The 24116-nt window shown below is 38.3% G+C and overlaps 1 protein-coding gene across 3 annotated transcripts in view; it reads right to left on the bottom strand.

Annotated features, from left to right (window-relative positions):
- Positions 1 to 24116, bottom strand: part of Focad (focadhesin) — a 264104-nt gene that overhangs the window by 207134 nt on the left and 32854 nt on the right. For 2 of the 3 annotated variants that reach the window (XM_042692885.1, XM_042692886.1), the window contains 2 exons: positions 20320 to 20474; positions 4836 to 4940 (listed from right to left, as the gene is read on the bottom strand). In XM_042692885.1, the coding sequence (XP_042548819.1) occupies positions 4836 to 4940; positions 20320 to 20474 (260 nt within the window). The remainder of the gene's footprint in view (positions 1 to 4835; positions 4941 to 20319; positions 20475 to 24116) is intronic. The other variant, XM_042692887.1, reaches the window with a different exon arrangement.

Below are 24116 nucleotides of genomic sequence, written 5' to 3' on the forward strand. Positions count from 1 at the left end.
AGATTGCTTGCCTCTCCAATAGGAAATAGGAGATGAGACTAAGCCAATCAAAATTTGATGGTACCACATGTGATACCATCAAAGTCTCAGGACTGAAGAAGCAATTTGTTCAGTTGTGATCCACAAATGATCTACATCTGTATCACTGACCAACTAAGTAAACATACTGATTTGTGTTACACAGAACTACTCAATGAACGAGAATTTCAGGGCAAGTATGACTGAGAAACTATTTTTAATGTGTTGGCCACGTTATTTTCATACCTGAAAAGTTTGAAACCTACCAAGTTACTCTAATGCCAAGTAGTCATTCACATAAAGGCTCTCCATAAATATTACCAGGTCATATCAATTATCACAATATGCATACTATCAAAAGACAAACTTCACCGATGCATCTTCTTTTACCTTCTCAAACTAGACTTCTTAGCCATATCTTGACTTACTGCATTTTGAAAACAAGACTAGAGTTAGAAAAAAATAACAAAAAAAAAAAAAAAACATAGTCTACAAGGTAACTTTAGAAAATGAATAGGGTCCGAAAGAAGCCACTGGCTTACATTCCTGGTCATCACATGTTCTCTCTCCACCATCCTGGTCAGTCATATGTAATTATACACTATGTGTGTGTGTGTGTGTGTGTGTGTGTGTGTCATATGTAATTATACACTGTGTGTGTGTGTGTGTGAGTGTGTGTGTGTGTGTGTGTGTGTGTGTGTTGGTACCAGCGTTAAAACTCAGGGCCTTGAGCTCTCAATCAACATTTTTACTCCAGGTTAGCACTCTACCACTGAAGTCATACCTCCAGTCACCATTTTTGCTGATTAACTGGAGACAGTTTTGTGGGCTTTTCTGCCCAGGCTCGCTTTGATCTGCAAGCCTTGAATCTCAGCCTCTGAGCAGGTAGTATTATAGGCATGAGTCACTGGCCTGAATTTAACACACCCATATTTAATAGCCAAGTTTTCTTTTTCACTGCGATTTAAATTAACCAGCCATTAGGACAAAAAAGGAGGAAAACTTAAACCACAACAGTGTAGTGGCAAAGTTCTTAAGACTATAAAAACACAAATTAGCTTCATACTCAGAACGCTTCCAATTACTTGTTACACGACTTCTATTTAAATTAACCCTCCAGCATAACCAGAGAACATTCTCAGTGGAATTCCAAGCTCCTCATATCCTTTTCATGCTTCCATGCACAACTCACTGGTTGCCTCTCAAAGCTGGATGATATTGCTAACCAACATGTGACAAAGAAGGCTCTAAAACAGCATGACAATTTTATGCTTAACTCAGGTAATCATAGCTCTCTTGAGAGGAATCCGCTCTTCAGACTCACCTCTCTTCTCTCACAATTCCCACAGGAGGAACTTAAGGCTCTTATACACTCGATTACACTCTACTGATTTATAATGCCAAACAGCTTTTCACATAAGAGCTCTTCATAAACATTACCAAGTTATGCCAGCTCAGGTGATTGATTCTGGACCTCTTAATGTGCCAGCTAGTAAAAGACAAACCTTATGTATCCAATTCCTTTTGGCTCCTCATATTAGGCTCCTTAACCATGCCTTGCACCTATTGCCTTTGAAAATAAGACTGTAACTACAAGAAACAACTACAACAACAAATGAATTATAAACAGGGCAACTGACAGAATACTATCAATGAGTAAAGCTTCATCAAGTATACACAGTGAAGACAGTATGAAAATGAGAGTAACTCTAAATTCCCTGCTTGACACAAAAGTTCCTTTCAAGGGTAGGAGCAATAGCTCAAGTTATACAGCACTTACTACCTAGAATACATAGGCCCCAAGTTCAATTCCCAGTACAGCACCCCGCCCCCAAAAAAAGATGCAATTTAGATCACAATCTAAATTTGTACTTCTAGAGCTTCTGAATTCACTTAGAAACCTTTTTAAAACACAGGCTGTGATTGAAGCAGTCTGTGACAGACTGCCAGATGATACTGTCATAACCAGCTGAGGTGCCGCTGACAGTATACCAGGCTCTGCTACTTATGATTTGGTGAAGCAACAGCAGTATCAGCATGAGCATCACCCAACTTGTAATAAAGACCTCTTGAGACTAGTCTAGACCAGAGAAGAGAAAATTTCCAATTCAACAATCCAGTTGACCAACAGGCACATTATAGACAGCAACTAACTGTTGTCTTGTACTCAGAACCACCCTAGATCCATTTAATAAAATAAAAAACAAAAACCTGCTAGGGCTCACAGCAAAAATTCTGGCTCGGGGCTGGGAAGGTAGCTCAGCGGTAGAATGCATGCCTTGCAAGCATGAGGCCCCGGGTTCGATTCCTCAGCACAACATAAACAGAAAAAGCCGGAAGTGGCGCTGTGGCTCCAGTGGTAGAGCGCTAGCCTTGAACTGAAGAGCTGAGGGACAGCGCCCAGACCCAGAGTTCAGGCCCCATAACCAGCCAAAAAAAAAAAATCTGGCTCAATTGGCCTACAACACTGAATTGCTCCCATATTTCTTTTTCTTTCTTTCTTTCTTTTTTTTTTTTTTAGCATGCTCAAGTGGTTCTAATGAAAAGTCAGTATTCAGAACCAAAGGTTTAAACTTCACTAGATGGGAGGGAAATACTGACTAATAGCTAAGGGATGAGGAACTTCTTCTGAAGATGACAAAAATGTTCTAAAACACATTATGGTGATAGCTATATAACTCTGAATGTACTGAAACTACTGACCTGTAAAAGGAAGGAAAGAAGGAAGGAAGGAAGGAGGAAGGAAGGAAGGAAGGAAGGAAGGAAGGAAGGAAGGAAGGAAGGAAGGAAGGAAGGAAGGAAGGAAGGAAGGAAGGAAGGAAGGAGGGAGGGAGGGAGGGAGGGAAGGAGGGAGGGAGGGAGGGGAGGGAGGGAGGGAGGGAGGAAAGGAGGAAAGGAGGAAGGGAGGAAGGGAGAGAGAAAGAAGAAGAGAGGGAGAGAGGGAAGGAGAAAAGAAAGGAGAGAAGTTAGGAGAGAGGCAGGGAGAAAGGCAAAGAGGGAGAGAAGGAAAGGAAGAGAAAGAAAAGGGAAGGAAGAAAAGAAGGGGAAGAAAGGAAGGAAGAAAATGAGTAGAGATAAGAAGGAACAGAGGAAGAAAAACCTATTTATCAATTTGGAAGGCTTTTCACTACATATTTCATGTTTCTATATTTCCAAATAAATAAATTTACTTTTGCTTCCTTTACTTTAAAATAAATCAGCAAATTTCACTGAACCACATTCTTTCCATTTCTCTGTATATTTGAAAATATTCACAAATCGCGCTAAGAAAAAATATATAAAATGTGAATCTGACCTTGTGAAACAAAATGGTTTAAGAATCTTTCAGTGATGTAGTCATAAGAAAACAAAATAAAATAAAAGAGAGCTGGGCTCTGGTGGCTCACGACTATAATCCTAGCTACTCAGGACACTGAGATCTGAGGATCAGAGTTCAAAGCCAGCCTTGGCAGGAAAGTCAGTGAGACTCATCTCCAATTAAACACAGAAAATGGAAAGTGGCACTATGGCTCAAGTGGTAGAGAGCTAGCTAGCCTTGAGCTACAGAGCTGAGAGATAGCACACAAGCCCAGAGTTCAAGCCCCACACCCACAATAAAATAATTAATTAGTTAATAATTAGGAAAGATCTTACCTAGCACTAAAATTATAGGCTACATCATGGTGATGCTTGAAATATGTTTACTTATATAAAACAGAGAACATAAGTAAACATATGTAACAGCGAGACCCACTTTGGAGAATTTCCTACAGCTTTAGACAGCTGTTGTCTCAAATTATAGCCCCAGTAAAATCATACTGGTAATGGTTCACAAGTACCTGTTTTATCCTGCTGGAACACCACAGGTCATATAAGCCATGGTCTCATTCTTTAAAGCAAGCACATTCCATGTGTATCAAGTTATTGTCAAGTTCCTAGGACAACAGAATTGGTTCCATGCATATTCTGGGTCCTCTGATGAGAGGCCCTGTTTTAAAAGAAATAGCTTTCTGGAAATTTACATGCAATAGATAAGTTCATTGTCTCAAGGGACAAAGACCTTATACAACTAACTACCTCACAAAATCTAATACATTTTACTATGTGGCTGCTGTAATTTTTTTGTAACAATTATATTTTAACATATTGTATAGATGACAAAGAAATAGCACTCCTAACTACTTAGCTTGACCTGGGTAATAACACTCAACAACAGTGTCCAGTTACTTTTTTTTTGTCGGTCATGGGGCTTGAACTCTGGGCCTAGAAACTGTCCCTGAGTTCTTCAGCTGAAGGCTGGCGCTCTACCAGTTGAGCCACAGCACCACTTCTGGTTTTCTGGTGGTTAATTGGAGATAAGAGTCTCACAGACTTTCCTGCCCAGGCTAGCTTTGAACCACGATCCTCAGATCTCAGCCTCCTGATTATAGGCATAAGCCACCAGCACCTGACTTCAGATACTTTTTATAAAAAGGAAGCTTACCTACCAAACCCAAATCCCCATGATTTAAGTACTTTTGCTCAATGAACTCTTCAATGTTCACAGTATTAGGAAGACCGTTACATATTCTAAAGCAAAATGAATGACTTGAAACTTTGGCAACGTAATTACTTCCAAGGAAGCAACCCTGAAATTCACATTGGTGACATTCCACATGTTGTCAGCTCTTTCATTCTTTTAAGTCTTTAAAACACTAACTTTTTAAGAAGTGAAGAACTACTGTGCACATACATACCCTGTTGAATTTAACAACTAATTCTTAATGGATTATCTTGTCTTTGTTCATAACATAGCTAACAATTCACTTTTGTTTAGAAAGACAATAGAAAGCACTTACCTAATAGTATATATGCCCTGAATATTCTTCTCCCCATTTGGATCTGCCTGTAGAGCTTGCATTCGTAATAATTTCATAAGAGCATTTATCAAGCCATGTGTATTCCTGTAGGAAAATATAACATGTAAAAACATTAGAAGTATTAAGCAAATATTTAATCCTGCCTGCCTCCTCTTTTTTCTTATGGTGCTGAGGATCCAGGCAGAGCTTCAAGCATGCTAGCAAGGACTCTACCACTAAGCTATGCCTATCATTTTAAATAATGGAACATTTTGCCACCCACATTGAACAGTAGCCACCCACAGACATCCAGCACATTCTGCAGCATAGCTAGGACCCATCTAAAGAAGTAAAAAAAGTTGCTGAAGAATCAAACCACTCAACTATCAATCATCTTCCTATATACTCTTGGGGGGAAAATGAATCAAGAAAAAAACAAACATTAGCCCACATAAATTCAAAATGTAACCACATCAGTTATCCATAATGAATGGTCAAGTCTTTCATTTATAAATGTTAGCAGACCATGAAAAATAGCCAAACATATGAAATGGATAGACCACTCAAAAGTGTGGGCCAAGGGACCAATCAAAATAAATAACCCCCATTAAAAGAGAATTAATAAAAAGAGGAATGACACTCTAAATGTTTTCCGTATTTTCTGTAAGAGGTAGGAGGAGAACACATCTAAAAGAAAAATAGTATGCCCTTTCACAGTACAAATCTCCCTTGGAACCTAAAAGAAATCTTAGAAATAAAAATACTTTGCTAAATAAAGAAAAGTAACTATTATTTAATCATGGATATTACTTATTACTGAACATCAATTCTAAACTAATCAATTCTTCTAAGGGCTTAACATGTGTTACTATGTCATCTGTTATTCAGAACAAAGTAGTTCACAAATCATTGTTAACTTTAAAGTTAGAAGAAGACTTGGGCTTAAATATCATTTGAGGTATTCAATGTCACTCAAGGTATTTTTAAGGGCATTTAATTCCTCGCCTGCAGAAGGTTTGATCATACCATAGACTTACAATGCCCCATCCAGTACCCAAATAGCCACATGTGGCTATTGAACACTAGTATTGTGTTTAGTCCAAATTGAGATGTGTTATTAAGTGTCAAAGTCATTCTGAATTTAAAAGACTTAAACCATAAAAAGTAATTTAAATATAATGTATAAGTTTATGCTGATTACATGTTGAAATAACATCTTGGTTTATTGGATGACATGAAATGCATTATTAATATTAACATCATGTGAGCCAGGCGCCGGTGGCTCACGTCTGTAATCCTGGCTACTCAGGAGGCTGAGATCTGAGGATCGAGGTTCAAAGCCAGCCCAGGCAGGAAAGTCCGTGAGACTCCTATCTCCAATAAAAACCACTAGAAAATTGGAAGTGGTACTGTGGCTCAAGTGGTAGAGAGCTCGCCTTGAGCTGAAGAGCTGAGGGATAGCATCCAAGCCCAGGGTTCAAGCCCCACAACCGACAAAAAGTAATAATAATAATAATAACATCATGTGTTTCTTTTTACTTTTGTAATGTGACCACAAGAAAATTGTGATTTGCTTTTGTGGCTCATGTTGTATTTCTACTACACAGCACTGTTGTAGATACTCGGTGGCTTTGTTTCTGAGTAGATTTTTCAAGGAGTGTTACAGTTTCACTACCTGTGGAAGCATTTAGCATTTGTCACAGTCTTCACAATGATACTTTTCTTTTTTTCTGTGGTTCCTCTTATCTACACAGTGTAGATTCCTAGGCAAATGCTTTGTGAAAGGGATCATGTGCCTATGGTTTCTTTCTTTCCTATGTGGGTCCTCTATTGAGCAGAGGACATTTCCTGTACAGATTCTCTGTCGTGCGGGTGTTAAAATTAGCTTTGTTCATATCCTCTACAATAGTATTAGGTCAATTTAATACTTAACAAGAAGGCTAGTTAATCCCACAATAACACAATTAAAATTTTTAAAGAATTTCTAAAAAAACTAAAATAAACTGTAATCACCTACCTACTTGGCATTTCCGTGAATCCCATCACTTTGAGTAACAGAAATACTGCCTTTTTTTCTTCCTTTGGAGTTGCTAATATTCTTCTCAGAACCTTTACTACTAACATTATGTCTCCTCTGACACCAAGGCTTAGGAAGAAATCTTTCTCAAAAGCCACAATTTTTTTTTTTTTTGGGGGGGGGGGCACCAGGGGAGAAACTCCTTTTCAGTTCTTCATAACTTATTATTTTCACGAAATCTGGGCCTTTCTGTAGCTGAGAATCCTAGACTATAAGGAAGCCTTCTCACTTTCCTTTACAAAGACCTAGAGATACTTCAATACAGAAATTACAACTATCACCAGTTTATTAAGAATCTGTTCCTGAGTGTGAATCCCTAGCCTCAGTCACAAAGGGCATGCTTCAGTTTCCTCAGAACCACAATAGGATGAATCTGTCTCCTTCACATATGTGAATTCTCAAAAGCTAACTCACTAGAGTTGTCTTTTCTTTTTTTTTTCGGTCGGTCGTGGGACTTGAACTCTGGGCCTGGGCGCTGTCCCTCAGCTCTTCAGCTCAAGGCGAGCGCTCTACCACTTGATCTACAGCGCCACTTCCGGTTTTCTGGTGGTTTATTGGAGATAGGAGTCACACGGTCTCTCCTGCCCTGGCTGGCTTTGAACCGCGATCCTCAGATCTCAGCCTCCTGAGTAGCTAGGATTACAGGCGTGAGCCACCAGCGCCCAGCTAGAGTTGTCTTTTCAAAGTTGGTTGTTTAGGATAATACAAACTTCTGTGGCTCTGACTCGGGACTGTATCTAGATGTTAAATGAGATTATGAAATCTCAGACCTGAAACTATATTTACCATATAAACTGTTATTATCACTGTATGAGTTAGTGGCTCTGAAAATAAGTATTTAGCTGAAATGAATCTTTAGAAGGGGTTTATTGAAGTTTGTTCAAAAGCCTCCTTTTCTAGCCTTTAATGTGTATGCAACTAGAAATGAGCTCTAAAATCTGATTTAAGCTAAAATTAGTGCATTTGTGGAAGAAGTTCAGGCCCCACCTCATAAGGCTACTTCCCAGGTCTGAAGATCAGTTTAAATGATACATATTTTAGACATTCAGGTGTTTTTTTTTTTCTTAAACAAGGTCTCACTATATAGCCCAGACTGGTCTTGAACTGTGTTCAAGGGATCATCTTGTCTCATCCACCCAAGAAGATGGGACTACAGATGTATACCACTACTAGCTGCTATTAGAATTCTCTTCTCCAAAATAGAATGAAACAACGTATACAAAACTATGAGGAAAAAATTTACATGCACAGTAACTCTAAACCTCTTTAAAAAAAGAAAAAAGAAAAATGAACTATTCAACTTGGAAGGGGCAGGAGGGAAAAACTGGAAGAAAAACGAGGGAAGAGTCACACTGCACGAAAAGAAATGCACTCATTATCTGACTTATGTAACTGTAACCCCTCTGTACAACACCTTTATAATAACGATAAACAAAGAAGAGAAAAGGAAAAGAAAAGAAAAGAATTCGAGTATAAGAACACAAGATTCTTAGACATATACTCTGAAATATTTTCTTACAAAATTCTCAAGTTAGGTGCTGGTATCTCATGCCTGTAATCCTAGCTACTGAAGAGGTTGAGATCTGAGAACTGTGGTTCAATGTCACCCTGGGCAGAAAAGTTTTTGAGATTCTTATCTCCAGTTAACTAGAAAAAGGCTAGAGGTAGAAATATGACTTAAGTGACAGAGTATAAGCCTTGAGTGAAAAAGCCAAGTGAGTGTGCAGGTAACTCAAGATCAAGTACAAACTCAAGCTCAAGTTGAAGCTTTAGTACACACACACACACACACACACACACACAGAGGTTGAGTTCCAACCCTGTCAGAGATAAGAACATAGTGGTCTTCTGCTTATTTGCAGAAACCAGATACTGGTAGCTCACACCTTTGGTTTTAACTATGCAGGAGGCTGAGATAATCACAGTGCCAAGGCAAGGAAGTACAAAAGACTGATCTCCAATTAACTGCCAAAAAAAGTCAGAAGCGAAGATATGGTTCTGGTGGTAGATCACTGGCCTTGAGCAAAAAAACTCAGGGACAGCACTTGAACTGAGTTCAAGCCCCAAGACCAGCACCATAAAAAGAAAAAGACAAATAAGCAGAAAAAAGAAATATAAACCGTAAAAACTAAGGTCCATAATATCCAGTGTTGTTGGGGAAATGGGTAAATAAGCATTTCTGTGTTGGCAACACATTGACTCAACCTTATGGAGTAAATTTCACAATACCTACAAAAATGTTAATTAATATATCCTGTTTCATAAATTCTGTCTAGAAACCCATCCTACAGTCATAACCTTACATATACTCAAAAAAAGTATTGTCACAAATTCATTATCTTTAAAAATTAAAATAAAAGTACATGACAATAAGAAATGGTTAGAGTATGGCATGTCTGCTTTATAGAATACACTGAAGATGCTAATAAATATGCAAACAGATTGGCAAATAGTGACTTTGAAAAATGTCTACATTATAAGTTTAGAACCATTTTTAATCATTTGAAGTGAATGAGCTTTCTTTTATAGATGTAGAAATGATACCCTAATTTCACTGGAGTGTAAGGTCTACCCTGGGATTTGCAGGCCCAGTGCAGTCACCTCCCTACCCCTTGGCTAAATTTCTACCCAGTAACTGGCACACCTAGAAGCAGTCACCGCCCCCTTCTGCTAGGTCACATCTGGATCATGTGGCCACACCTTTCCCTCACCTGGCCATACCTCTTCTGTCCCTGGCCTAGATAAGTCCTGGAGCAGGGGTGGGTCACCCTTTCCTTTTTCAGCCATCCTTCTCCATCATGCACAGAGGGGACAGCAGTTTGGTAAATAAACTTCTTTTCCAGCCTGAATACCCATGGTGTTTTCTTCATCGGCTACCTAATGAAACCTACCTATTTAATACCTTACGTGAGTTACTTGGTTCCCAATTCCATGTACAAGGATCTGATTTCCTATACCTAGCTTTCTCTACATCCCTAGAAGAAATGAAGACTTGGAAGAACTCTCATACCTCTAATACTGCTAAAGCTTTTCAGTCCTGCTATTTCATATTTTTCATCAGAAACCAATTAAAAAGCAATTCAAAAAAAAGTACAATTTTTAAGAACAAATTTTAAGTCAAGTGTTAGTGGCTTATACCTGTAATTCTAGCTACTCAGAAGGCTAAGCTCTGAGAACCACAGTTCAAAGCTAGCCTAGGCAGGTAGTCCACAAGATTCTGGTCTCCAATTAACCAGCCAAAAGCCAGAAGTGAAACTGTTGGCTCAAGTGGTAGAGTGTCAGCCTTGAGCAAAAGCTCAAGCCCCATTACCAGCATTAAAAAAAAAAAAAAAAGAAACAAGTTTTACCACTTACTACTTCGACCAGTGTCATTTTTTTTTGTATTTTCCAAAAGTACACAGACTTAAATCAGTTAGAGAAAAAGATTGAGGGTATAGCTCAGTGGTAAAATGCTTGCCTAGCATGTGTAAGGTATATTAAGGAGGTAGGTTTCATTAGGTAGCCGATGAAGAGAACACAATGCAGTATTCTGGTTTGAGAAGAAGTTAATTTACCAACTGCTGCCCCCAATGTGTAAGGTGGAGAGGCATGGCTGAAAAAGGAAAGAGGTGACCCACCCCTGCTGCAGGACTTATCTAGGCCAGGGACAAGAAGAGGTGTGTCCAGGTGGGGGAAAGGTGTGGCCACACTGGATCCCGGAAGTAACCTCAGAGTCTGGGACCCTCAGAAAGTCAGATGGGCGGCATGTGACCAGAGGTGGCCCAGGCTGTGACCTAGCAGGAGGGGAAGGTGACTGCTTCCAGGTGTGCCAAGTACCTAGGTAACAGATACTGGGTGGAAACTTAGCCAAGAAGTAGGGAGGTGTCCCTGTGCAGACCTTACAGCATGCACAAAACTGGGTTCAATCTCAACTCTGAAAGAAAAACACTTTATCTTTTTATTAAGGTCTCTGACAAATACAAAGTTAAACCTGACTTCATGGATAAATAAACAGTAAATAACCACAATGTCTTTTATAGTACTTGTCTTCACCATAGTTTAACAGAGGCACAAACACAAAAAAAGTTATTGAATTTGAGAAAGTAGGCTTCTGATAAACACTTTTAGGAACTGGCATTAACCTTCAGACAGACAAGCTACTAGACTACTAGATAGAGTCTGTGGTATGCAAGTATGCAGACAGTTAATTAACAAATCAATGCAAAGGCTCTAATCAGGGCAAAAGGAACTGATTAGACATTATGTCTAACTTATTCAGAGTATAATGAGTTCAGAAGATATTAACAAAAAAGGCATTTCCAGGAACCTACAAGCTATTGCCACTTCAGCACCCGAATTACATCTCCATCTCATAGTCAACATGTCCAAAATTGAACTCATGCTCTCCCCACACACCTGGTCTTCCAATGTTCCCTTTCTACATGTGAGAAAAATCAAGCTAGTAATCAAGATGTCATCTTTGCTCTATCCTTTTCAGACATCATATTCAAACCACCACAAACACTTCATCCCTAAATACTTCATAAATCTATTTCTTCCATCTCTAGTTGAAATAACCATTATCTCTCAAGTGAAAAACAGCCACAGCCACCTAAACTATTGAAGTAAGGAGGCCAGGTCTGGCCAGCGCCATATTGGCCACATGGTGGATTATAGGTCTGGCATCTTGTCTTCATGCTGGGGGAAGAAAACCACTCCCACCTGCCCCCCAATCACCTGCCTCCCAGGTAATGGGCATGCCTGGACCCCTGGAGGCAGGGGCAGGTACTTAGCTGATAGGTTACTGAATCTGTCAGTCTAGTGCCTGGGACTGGGAATTTCCTGAGGATCTGCCCCCCTCCCCCCCCCCCCCCCCCCCCCCCCCCCCGCACCAACCTATTTAGGCCCAGACCAGCCTCGCCACCAGGACTCCATGCCACATGTGTCTCCGTGATTGTGTCCTTTGTCCTGTCTCCTGGCTCATCTCCAGTCATCATGGAGTCCCAATTCAGCTCTCCATTGGAGCTGAATTGGTTTGTTGGTATTGTTCTTGTTATTTCTTTCCTCTTTAGCATGTTTCCTACTGTGTTATGTGTATTCATGCTGCAGGCCTTTGTAATAACTGGAGGCCTGCAGCCTGTTAACTGTATAATAAAGATTCCAATATTCTATATTTTTAAATGTGGCTTCTGGGATGATTTACCTTACAACACTATCTTCCTGTATCTACTTATCTTTGCCTACCTCAAAACCAACACTTCCAGTTTTTATTTTATTTTATTTTTTTTTTTGGGGGGGGGGGTTCCATCATGGGGCCTGAACTCTGGGCCTGGGCTCTGTCCCTCAGCTCTTCAGCTCAAGGCTAACGCTCCACCACTTGAGCCACAGTGCCACTTCCAGCTTTTTTTTTTCTGCTTATGTGGTGCTGAGGAATCGAACCCAGGGCCTCATGCATGCTAGGCAAGCGCTCTACTACTGAGCCACCTTCCCAGCCCCACACTTCCAGTTTTATTTTCTTTTTTTTTTTTTCCTCAAGGCTAGCACTTTACCACTTTGAAACTCAGTACCATTTTAGGTTTTCTAGTGGTTAATTGGAGATAAGAATCTCACAGACTCTCCTGCCCAAGCTGGCTTTGAACCATGATGCTCAGATCTCAAGTCTCCTGAGTAGCTACGATTACAGGTATGAGCCACTGGCACCAGGCCATTTATCTTCTATTAATGGTAGTATTACAGTTTGAACTCGGGGCTTTGCACTATAATTTGAGTCCTATAATTTGAGCCTCTCTCCAACCCCAATTTTATCTTCATTTTGCAGCCACACTGGTAAGTTTGGACCACTGATATCTACTTACTATATAAAACACTTGGGCTGGGAAGATGGCTCAGTGGTAGACCACTTGCCTTGCATGCCTGAGGCCCTGGGTTCGATTCCTCAGCACCACATAAGCAAAAAGAAAAAAGCTGGAAGTGGCGCTGTGGCTCAAGTGGTAGAGCGCTAGCCTTGAGCTGAAAAGCTGAGGGACAGACAGCACCCAGGCCCAGAGTTCAGGCCCCATGACCAGACCCAAAAACAAAAAAAAAGAAAGAAAGAAATGTACTCATTAAAAAATAAAATAAAAAATAAAACACTTAAGTAATTGGGCATGGTGGCGCATGCTTGTAATCCCAGACTCCAAAGGAGCAGAAAGATCCACCAGTCAGAGGTCAACCTGGGCTACAGAGTGAGACCTCTTTTTGTTTGTTGGAGTTCATGTCTCAAAAATAAAAAAACAATTCTCACTTCAGTAGATTCTTTCTGCACCCATAATAAACACCAAATTCTCCAGATCACCCAGCAGGGCCTTGTCCAGTCTCATCTGAAACCATTTTCCTCTTGCTTTGAGCGTTCATTCAGCCCTCCTAGCAGCCATCTTTCCTCCCATAACAGATCTGGTTAATGCTGTTTCCTATTACTGGAAAGTTCTACCCTCCCCCATTTGCCTAGATAACTTCCATTTATTCCTTAATCTCATCCTCAGTGTTGCTTCCTCAGGTAAGAATTCCCTAGCCTTCAAGAATCACAGTCAAGACTTAATATTCTCCCAGTAGTAAGTATATTGTGACTGATTAAGTTTCACATGTGTAGTTTACAGGACTACAAATTCAAATGTAGGATTGTGTAATCACGGCAATCTGCCCTCTAAAGCAAAAGCACAAGAGTGTATCAATTATGTCTGCTTCACCCACTCTGACATCACAGCACCAAACCAGGAATATGGAGATAATAAGTGCACTCAATAAATGTGTTTAATTAATAGATGACTCAATATAAATGCATATGACTAAGGTACAATTGTGGCTCGACTCCAGAAGGAACGTCTGAAGGTAATCTCTAGTCCTATAATTACAAGGTTTTACACATACAAACTGAAATTAGAATATCTGATCCCCTTATTAATACCAAAATTCGTTATTTGCTTTCTTAATAAATGAATATAAATAGTACTACTGGTTGTATTTATAAAAGGCTAATAATTTCAAGAATTACACATTCAGCTAATAAAGAAGTTGGAAATACTGGAAAAGTAAAATTTATATAATATATTAATGAAATAGCCTTGTTGGAATCAGCTTTTTTTGATAAAATTTTGTTTGCTAATTTGTGTTTATTGAACACTTATAACACTGATACATGGACTAATACTTAACCCATATGGTTACAGCATTAAAACTTGCTGACAGAATAAGAGAAAAATTCAAGTGTTATATTGAAATTTAACAGCTGTGTTGAAGACTTCCAGTCATGTAGCTAAATCAATCAACCTATAAATTAACTCCTAGAGAGATTTAGATATAATACATTATGTAATGTAAGAATAGTTGCAATAAATAATAATAAATAAAATTTTAGAAGATGCTATGAAAATATAGAAGCAGAAACTTGAGTTCTGCACCACAGCCAAGAGCTTCTAACTATTAGAAGCTAGAACAATGGCATAGAACCGATTTTTCCAGAGCTTCCAAAATGAACTAACCGTGATAACTGGTTGTAATCTGTCCTCCAGAATTGTGGAAGAATACACTTCTGTTGTTTTATGGTTATTTGTTATACGAGTTTATGATCGTTTGTTATAGTAGACCTAAGAAACTGATTTACACAGCTGATACAACTCCTCAATCTGTGGTGGAGGCCAAGAAATTCCAATTTCTATCTGGCAGACTCTTCTACCTAAGGGATGATAACTCAGAAACAGGTGGTGTCCTATGAACTAAAAAAGCAGAGGAGATCAATCTATAATAACAGACTAGAATGAAACATACAGCTTCTAAACAATTTGTTTTTGAGGCCTACATAACCTATTCTTGGCTATAACAGTACCACCCTTATTTGAAAACATGCAAAATCACCCTTTACAAGCTCACTAGTTAAAATGTTTTTTTATACCCAGTGGTAAAAGGTTTTACATACTCAAAACCTGCTGCTGATGGCCCTTCAATAAAGGTCAGCTAGAGCAAGTCCTTGAATGTATGCCAAGAAAAGCTAAATTTACTCAAGAACACTATAAGAGAGTGCAAGAGACTGCAAAAGTGAACCACAATTGCAGTAGCAACAGACAATACAAAAGGAACCTGAAATTTCATTGGGCATAAAAGCCAGGACTCAGATCATACAAGAGTATGAATCAAAAATTATCTTGAAGATTCCAAAAACTATATAAATTGACAGAAAAAAATGCCCAAAAACCACTTATGCAATTGCTTTTCATTAGGTAGATATTATATGATCACTATTGTGCATATGAATAATATAGTTCAGGTTTCTTCTTTTTGGGGTTTACTCCCCTATAACACTAAGCATTGCTCATCTAAGCTCAGTCTCCTTTGGAATAGGAGGCAAATAATGTTTAGCTTTTGACTTTCAAAACATTTCAAACATGAAGCTCAAATAACTATTCATATCTGATAAGGGATAAAATTTTAAAAAAGTATTTTGTTTGAAGAGGATGGCATAAGCATCCCAAAAGGGAGTCATCCCTAGGTATCCTGAAAGCAAGTCACACAAATGTGGCCAAGTGTTCCTTCATTACAACAGGATTTAAGATGGATGAAAAGGATAGGATAACTGGTCAACCTTAAATACACACACACACACACACACACACACACACACACACACACACACACACACACACACACACACACACACACACACACACAGTAAGAGAGCAGCAAAGATGAGTTATAAACATTAATGATCAAATAATTGCCTAAATTCATTATACCATTATGAGAAAGCAGAGACAAAGCTACCAGAAGGAAAGAAAAAATTTGAAGTTAAAAAATAGTTGTGGGAACTTTTGGTAAAATGAATGGGAAAAATGTTCTTTAAAAGAAAAATCTAAGTAGGCTGCCACAAGTCAGGAGGCTGAGACTTGGAGAATCATGGATCAAAGTCAACCTGGGCACCAAAGTCTGAGATTCCATCTCCAATTAAGCAGAAAACACCTGGAGTAAAGGCATAGTTCAAGTGGCAGAGAACCAGCTGACAACAAGAAAACCAAGTGACAACAGGGGACCTAAGTTCAAGCCATGGTACTGCCAAAAAACAAAGAGAAAGAGAGAATAAGAGATATAATGCCATTGAGCTTTTCTTGAGAAACTTCTGCATATTTACTTGTAAGTGCAAGAAAACAGCCAGATTTCTTCTCAAGAATTTTTCCATTATAAAAGTAGCATGTGTTCAGAAGCCACTATTCTTAAATCCCCTAGTAACATCTTAGTATAAACACATGACTTTTAATATGGAAGATTTTGTGACAAAGCTTTCAGTCAGGTCAACAAACTTAAAAAGAAATAGGGCAGAATGTCCTAGATGAGAAAAGTGGCTGGAATCACTTTTCTGTTTATGAGCTTCAAGTTGAGTGAGATCTTGGGCTTTTAGAGGAAGAAAAAGATTTGAGGGAAAAAGGAAAGAACATCTGAAAACAAGCTAATAGGCTTAAAATGAAAATGTAAAAGACAACTTGGGGAGCAAAACATGGTCTACTAATTCTGACACTCTCTGATAAGAATAAAATGATCAATGAGATCAGTGTATATATAAACTCTGAAGCCATCTCCAATTCATGAAGTAACACTCTAATATCCATGCTATCACTCCTAAAGCTTGGAGAAAATTTCACAATTGCATACTTCCTTGTTTCTTAATCTCTTGCCAAATAAAAGAATGAAGTGAAATCTTTAATAATACAAGAAGATATGAAGCCACCTCCTGGGGGGCTAGCCATTTTCTACATAACAAAATAATTAAGTTTCCCAAGGAAGTAAATCATCACTAACAGAGAAGACCCTGACATACAAAATTTATTTAAAAAATTATCTTAAATCTTAGTTGATTCTCAGTATCAATTCTAATCATTGACTTTCATTAATCCATGATCAAGGATTCTCTGAATCCAAGAGCTCTAGCAATTCTATACTATTCTATGATTTTATTTAAAAATAGACTTTAGGCATCTCAGAAAGTATAATTTCCCACATATTAATAAACCTTATAGTCTCAAAATACACCAAACATAGTCCTTTCCCTGGTTGGAAGCACAAAGGCACACACATCAAATGCTAACCTAGTTTATCCAGAGTATAACCTTCCTACCAAACACATTTTTTAAAGTGGGGGAAGGGAAAGCAATGGAGCTGAAATTACAGGCTGTCATGACACCTCAATATCAAGAACTGAATACCTGGTTCCACAAGAGTGTAGGATTTTATTCACAATCCTGTTACTAAGCAACTATAACAATGGCTGCATGAGCTTTCCAGAGGCTAGCACAGTTGAGGAAAAAGAAAAAAAGAAAGAAAATAGGAAATTCCTTGCTCTGGGGATGTTTATCTCAAGATAAAATCAATATAAAAATAAAACAAAAACAAGCTAAACTCAAAATGAGCAATCTTTCAAAGAACAAAAAAAGTATATATTACTATATATCATTCACTTTAATTTCTGTTTGGGTTAATTTCAAAACTCACATTCAGTGGGTGATAATGATTTCCTTACTCTGTATTCTTTGTGGTCCCTTCTTTGTTTCACCCTCTCCAGGGAAGTAATTTTTTTCCCAATTTCCTTACTGATTAAAAGAACATTTTAGAGGCCTTAAATCCATGTCTTTGTTTACAGAAGCTATAAAAACCAGTTTACAGTTGTTCCATGTTGCCTCAGCTTTGAACCAAGAACACTCACGGACATCAAACTATTCCTTTGAAGACAACAGTCTCTCAACAGAGCCAGACACTTTCCCAGCCACTCCCTTAAGCAGAGACAGCCAGAGCACTGCAAATGTCAAGCCTTTTTCAAAGTTAGACTATACAATGAAGCAGGCTCTAAACCAAAGTCTCACAAATTATGGGCTGGGTTTCAGATGTGGAGTAGACTTCTATCTCCGTCCTAAGAGTCCTTTATGGACTAGACCTGCAAGGACCAATAAGCAGGCTACAGGGCTGAGAGAAATAACCTCAACTACTATATTCTCTAAATATCTATTTTATAGAAAGCTTCTGGCTATTAGCTTTGACTCCTCCCACCTCTCATCCACTACCCCATTGCCTTAAGAATGCTAGCAAAATGGAAAGATAAGGTTTTAGAATTACTGTTTTACATCAAAGATAAGCATCATAGGGCTAGCAGTTCTCTCAATGTGCCTTTGGATTCTGATAAAGCTCTACTTTAAGAATAGAAATCAGAGACAATTAGGAACTTAAATAACTAGAAATGGAAAGCTAGGGTCGCAGATAAAATCATTCCTGCTCTTAAATCAAAGTCAAAGATAGCTATATCCACAAGATCCCCTTAGGAACATTTGGTAGAAAAGACTGTGGTGGGTCTTCTGTCTTTAATTAGCTATGTTTCTCAAATTTGACTCTCCTTTTGCTTTGTTCATAAAAGCATATACAATGCTAAGTTTAGTCTTTGTAATTACTACAAACCTCAAAGCTCTGCTACTTGAAATAAAGCAAAAGAAGCACATTTCTGACATACAAATAATTATAACTCCTTCTGCCAACAATAGAGGAAATTTAGCACTTTATTAAACAATTTATGATCAAACTGTTTCAAAAATTAAACTGAAAACCAGTCATAATAGCACAAGCCTTTAATCTCAGAGTTCAAGAGGCTGAGGTGGGAGGGTCACTTAGGCCCAAGAGTTTTGGACCAACCTGGACACCATAGCAAGACTTCATCTCAAAAATCAATAAGCCAGGCACCAGTGGCTCACACCTGTAATCCTAGCTACTAGGAAGCTGAGATCTGAGGATTGAAGTTCAAAGCCAGCCTGGGCAACGAAGTCCATGATACTTTTATCTTCAATAAATCACCAGAAAACCTTTTAGATCTGGGGCTGGGAAGGTGACTCAGTGGGAGAGCACTTGCCTTACATGCATGAGGCCTTGGGTTTGATTCCTCATCCTCAGCATCACATAAGCAAAAAGAAAAAGGCCGGAAGTGGCACTGTGGCTCAAGTGATAGAGCGCTAGCCTTGAGCTGAAGAGCTGAGGGACAGCGCCCAGGCCCAGAGTTCAAGGCCCCACGACCGGACCCAAAAAAACAAAAACAAAAAAAAGTAAGAAGTAACCCCATGGAAGAGCACAGAAAAAGAAAAAAACAAAAAGGAAGAGGAAGGCTAGGTAAAAGTTAGGAGAGAGCCAAAACACAGATAATTTAAAGTAAGCAAAAAGCAGACATTTAAGTACATTTCTTGAAAAAAATCAGAAAGAAAAATATATCTCCTTTTCCAAGAACTATTTTGGGTGTTGGTGTCTTGGGATTTTTTTCTGTGTAGCAGTGCTGGGGATGGAAACCAGGGCAATATACATGCCAGGCAAGCTCTACCACTGAGCTATATCCCAAGGCCTCAATAAGTATCAACAAGAGATACTCAAGGGTTTAAATATGCATGACCATCTTAGAATGCAGGAGACCCTTTATATGCCTTGCAATTTTATTACCTTAATCTGTATGGATGAAATCTGGCTATTCCAAACAAATTCAAAGAATAAGATATTCTTGGGGAGGGAAGAGTTAGAGAGGTGGGGAGGGAAGGGATAGTAGGGGAAAAACAAAGGAGGAGGTAACAATGTTCAATAAGAAATGTACTTATTACCCTACTCATGTAACTGTAACTCCTCTGTACAGTATTTTTACAATAAAAAAAATATATATATAAAAGAATAAACTTTATTTGGAATAATCACAGAGAAAATATCCACAAATCACAAAATACCTTTAAAGGTATTAGTGCTATCACTTTCTTACACACATTACTAATGCTGACAGTTGACTGAAGGCTGACAATACAGTGTATAAACTGTAACACTGTAGAATTAGAAGTGTTTATGGGCAACCTTCACTCTTAAAACAAGTCAAAATTCTGTATTGCAGTACTGAATTATAAACTACTTGATTATTTTTCCTATAAAAAGGGCAGTGATAAATTGAACCTCAGAACTTAAGTATACCAAATGATGAAAAGGTTTAAATTCACATAATTTTTGTCAAGCACCATGGCTAACACCTATTATCCTAGCTCCTCAAGAGGCTGAGGTTTGAGGATTATGGTTCAAAGCTATCAAGAACAGGAAAATCTAGGAAACTCTCATCTCCAATTAACTACCAAAAAGCCAGAAGTAGAGCTGGAGCTCAAACAGTAGAGTGTCACCCTTGAGGGGAAAAGTTAAAGGACAGTACCCAGGCCCTACAATCAAGCCCTAGTATCAGCACAGAAAAATAATTTTGTTTTTTAAAATCACATGATTTTAACCAAATATGAAATATCAACTGCATAATATTTTAAGAGAAAGAACATCAATTATCAAATCAAGACTGTTCTTTAACAGAGAATTAATGACTTTTCCTCAAAACTGAAATCATTAATCAAATACGAAGTGTACCTGGTTGAAGGAATCAGATTGAGTATCCCATTGAGCACATAGCTGAACTCTGCATGATCTTGAGCAACAAGTGCCACCAGACCCTCACAACAGGCTGTTCGAACTACTACATTGTCACTGCAACACTTCTCCCACAGTAAGTTCAAAGCTGGAGTCTGAAATCAAAACAGTGATTAAAAGACACTTCTGATGAGCAGCAAACACACATGAGCACAGCCATTCATCAATGAGTAATTCATTCACAGTAGCTTTTCTGTACAAATGAGATGCTGTTGTCACTCTGTTCCTAGGATAATCTAAAGTCAATTTCCAAGAGAGAATTTCTCTTTCTCTTTCTCTTTCTCTCTCTCTCTCTCTCTCTTTCTCTCTCTCTCTCTCTCCCTCTCTCCCTCTTTCCCTCCCTTTCCCTCTTCCTCTGTCTCCCTTCCCTCCTCATTCCAAAACAATGCTGGCTACATATACAGGTACAATCCATGTTCAAGCAGTATCACACAGTGAAGTCTCTGTTCTAACAAATACTCCAATCAAGAAATTTAACCAGACACCAATGGTAGTAATAGTTAATCTAAGTTAACCTCCAAACACTATCCATGTTTCAAGCCTTAAATGGGAAAGATATTTTCAGAAAATGTCCCTACCACCAACCTCTACCACCTCCATTCATCTACCACCCACAATGTTCCTGCTGTAATTTGTTCAAGTCTAATGTGGGTGCTGATAGAAGAGAAAAAAGTAGAACAGAGAAGCAAGGAGCTGCTCTTCCCATGGCTACCAACAAAAGCCTAAACAACTTGCCCAAGAAAATCACTAACTATGTCTATTTTTCCCTCTTTTACTGTGGGCCCTTCTTCCTTAATAGGAAAGTACAAAAAAAAAGGTATATAAGTAAATACAAATACTTATTTTGAAAAATTCTATAAAAGAAAAGTTTAGCTTTTTTAACTTTCTCAGAAACTTTGGATCCCTCCCCCCAAAAAAAAGACTCACTGATGATAATAAATCTACATTTAAATGTATTATGAATTAAATACATTTCCTAGTTTGGTTTTTATTAAATACCAACAATAGTCAGGTACTGGCTTTAATCCTACCTACTCATAAGACTGAGATTTGAGGATCAGAGTTCAAAGCCAGCCCAGGCAGGAAAGTTCATGAGACTCTTTATCTCCAATTAACCACAAGAAAACTGGAAGTGGAGCTGTGGCTTAAAGTGGAAGAGCACTAGCCTTGAGCACAAAGGCTCAGGGACAGCACCTAGACCCTGAGTTCAAGACCCATGACTGAAAAAAAAAAAGAACACATAAGGAAGCTATAACAGGATTAATAAAAACTAAGGAAAGGATTCTCAAAGCTGCCAGGGAGAAGAAAACAATCACCTATAATGGTAAACCAATCAGAATAACCAGATTTCTCAGCAGAGACCATGAAAGCAAGGAGGGCCTGGAATGAGGTATGCCATGCCCTAAAGACAAATAACTACCAACTAAGAATAATTTACCCAGCTAAGCTGTCATTCATAGTGGAGGCACAAACAAAAACCTTCCACAGCAAGGAAAAACTGAAGCAATATATCACTACCAAACCAGCATTACAAAATCCTCAAAGACGTTCTACACATCGAAAACCAACAAGAATGTGATATTGGCAGTGAAACAGCTCCCAAACACAGAACTACATAATCACAGCAAGAGTCAAGCCACAGTCCCCAAAAACAGATAAAAAGGCAGGAACTGACAAACACCTCTCAATCCTAACTCTCAACATCAATGGACTTAACTCTCCAATTAAATGACACAGACTGACTAGTTGGATCAAAAAGCAAGATCCATCTTTGTGCTGTCTTCAAGAGACACATCTGGCCACCCAAAACCCAAAAATATTCTGAAAATAAAAGGCTGAAATAAAAGCTATCAAGCAAACAGTCCCCATATGCAGGCATAAGTTGCAATCCTAATATCAAATAAAGTAGACTTCAAATTAAACTAGTCAGAAGAGACAAAGAAGGGTATTAGATACTAATAAAGGAAATGCTTCTACAGGAGGATATAACAATCCTAAACATCTATATACTGAAAATTAGAGCACTCACTTTCATCAAACAAACACTACTTAATCTAAAAACACACAGAGACCATAACACAGTGAGTGTTGGTGACTTTAACACACCACTGTCAACCCTGGACAGATATACATGGCAAAAACTCAATAAACTATAGAGTTAAACATCTGCATAGACCAACTAGACTTAACAAACATCTACAGAATATTCCATCCAACAATACCAGAATTTACATTCTTCTCAGCAGCACATGGATCATTCTCTAAAATAGACCATGTTTTAGGGCACAAAGCAAGCTTATGCAAATTCAGAAAGACTGGAATTATTACATGCATTTTTTCAGACCACAATGGAATGAAATTAGAGCTCAATGACAAAAGCCACAATAGAAAATTCTGTAACACACAGAGACTCAACAACACGTTGTTGAATCACCAATGGGTCATGGAAGAGATCAGAACAGAAATTCAAACATCTATGATATTTAACAAAAAGGAGCACACAAAATACCAGCTCCTCTGGGACACAGCAAAGGCAGTCCTCAGAGGAAAATAGGCTCTGACTTAGGCTCTGAGTGCCTATGTCAACAAATTGGAGAAAACTCAAACCAACAATTTAATGATACACCTTAAGCTCCTTGAAAAAGAGCGACAAGCCCACCGCCAATCCAGTAGACAGAAGGAAATAATTAAAATTAAATCAGAGTTAAATAAATTAGAGATCCCAAAAAAAATAGAAAGAATCAACAAGACAAAGAGTTGGTTCTTGGAAAAAATCAACAAAACTGACAGAATCTTAGCAAACCTCACCAAAAAAGAAAAGAACACATCCAAATAAACAAAATCAGAGCTAAGAATGGAAACATCACCACAGAAACTAGCAAGATTCAGAATATCATAAGGGAATACTTTGCAGACCTTTATGCTAATGAATTCAAGAATATGGGAGAAATGGAAGAAATTCTAGCAAAAATTGATATTCCCATACTAAATTAAGAAGATTTAAACCAAATAGACCCATATCAAGTAATGAAATAGAAACAGCAATAAGAGACCTCCTTTCCAAGAAAAGCCCAGGACCAGATGGATTCACAGCCAAATTCTATAGGGCCTTCAAAGGAAAACTCACTCCTATTCAAAATCTTCAGTGAAATCGGAAATGAAAGCTCACTACCAAACTCATTCTATGAAACCACCATAATCCTCATCCCAAAACCAGACAAAAACTCATCAAAGAAAGAGAACTATAGACCCATTTCCCTGATGAACACTGATGCAAAACTTCTTAATAAACTTCTGGCCAACCAACTTTAACAAGTAATCAAAAAAATTATACACTATGATCAAACAGGATTCATTCCAGAGATGCAAAACTGTTTCAATATATGCAAATCAACTAATGTATTTCAACACATCAATAGAAGCAAGGACAAGAACCTGATTATCTCCATAGTTGCAGAAAAAGCATTTGACAGATCCAACATCCTTTTATGATGAAAGCTCTGAAGAAACTAGGAATCCATGGAGTATTCCTCAATATAATCAAGGCTGTAAAAAAAAAAAAAAGGCTGTATATGACAAACTTAAAGCCAGTATAATACTAAATGGTGAAAAGTTAAAGCTATTTCCTCTAAAATCAGGAACAAGACAAGGCTGTTTGCTCTCTCTACTCCTCTTCAATGCAGTATTTAAATTCCTAGCTAGAGCAATAAGGCAAGAGGTAAACATAAATGGGATCC

Source organism: Dipodomys spectabilis, unplaced genomic scaffold (genome assembly GCF_019054845.1).
Source record: "Dipodomys spectabilis isolate Male_0828 unplaced genomic scaffold, ASM1905484v1 ptg000158l, whole genome shotgun sequence".
Classification (NCBI taxonomy): domain Eukaryota; kingdom Metazoa; phylum Chordata; class Mammalia; order Rodentia; family Heteromyidae; genus Dipodomys; species Dipodomys spectabilis.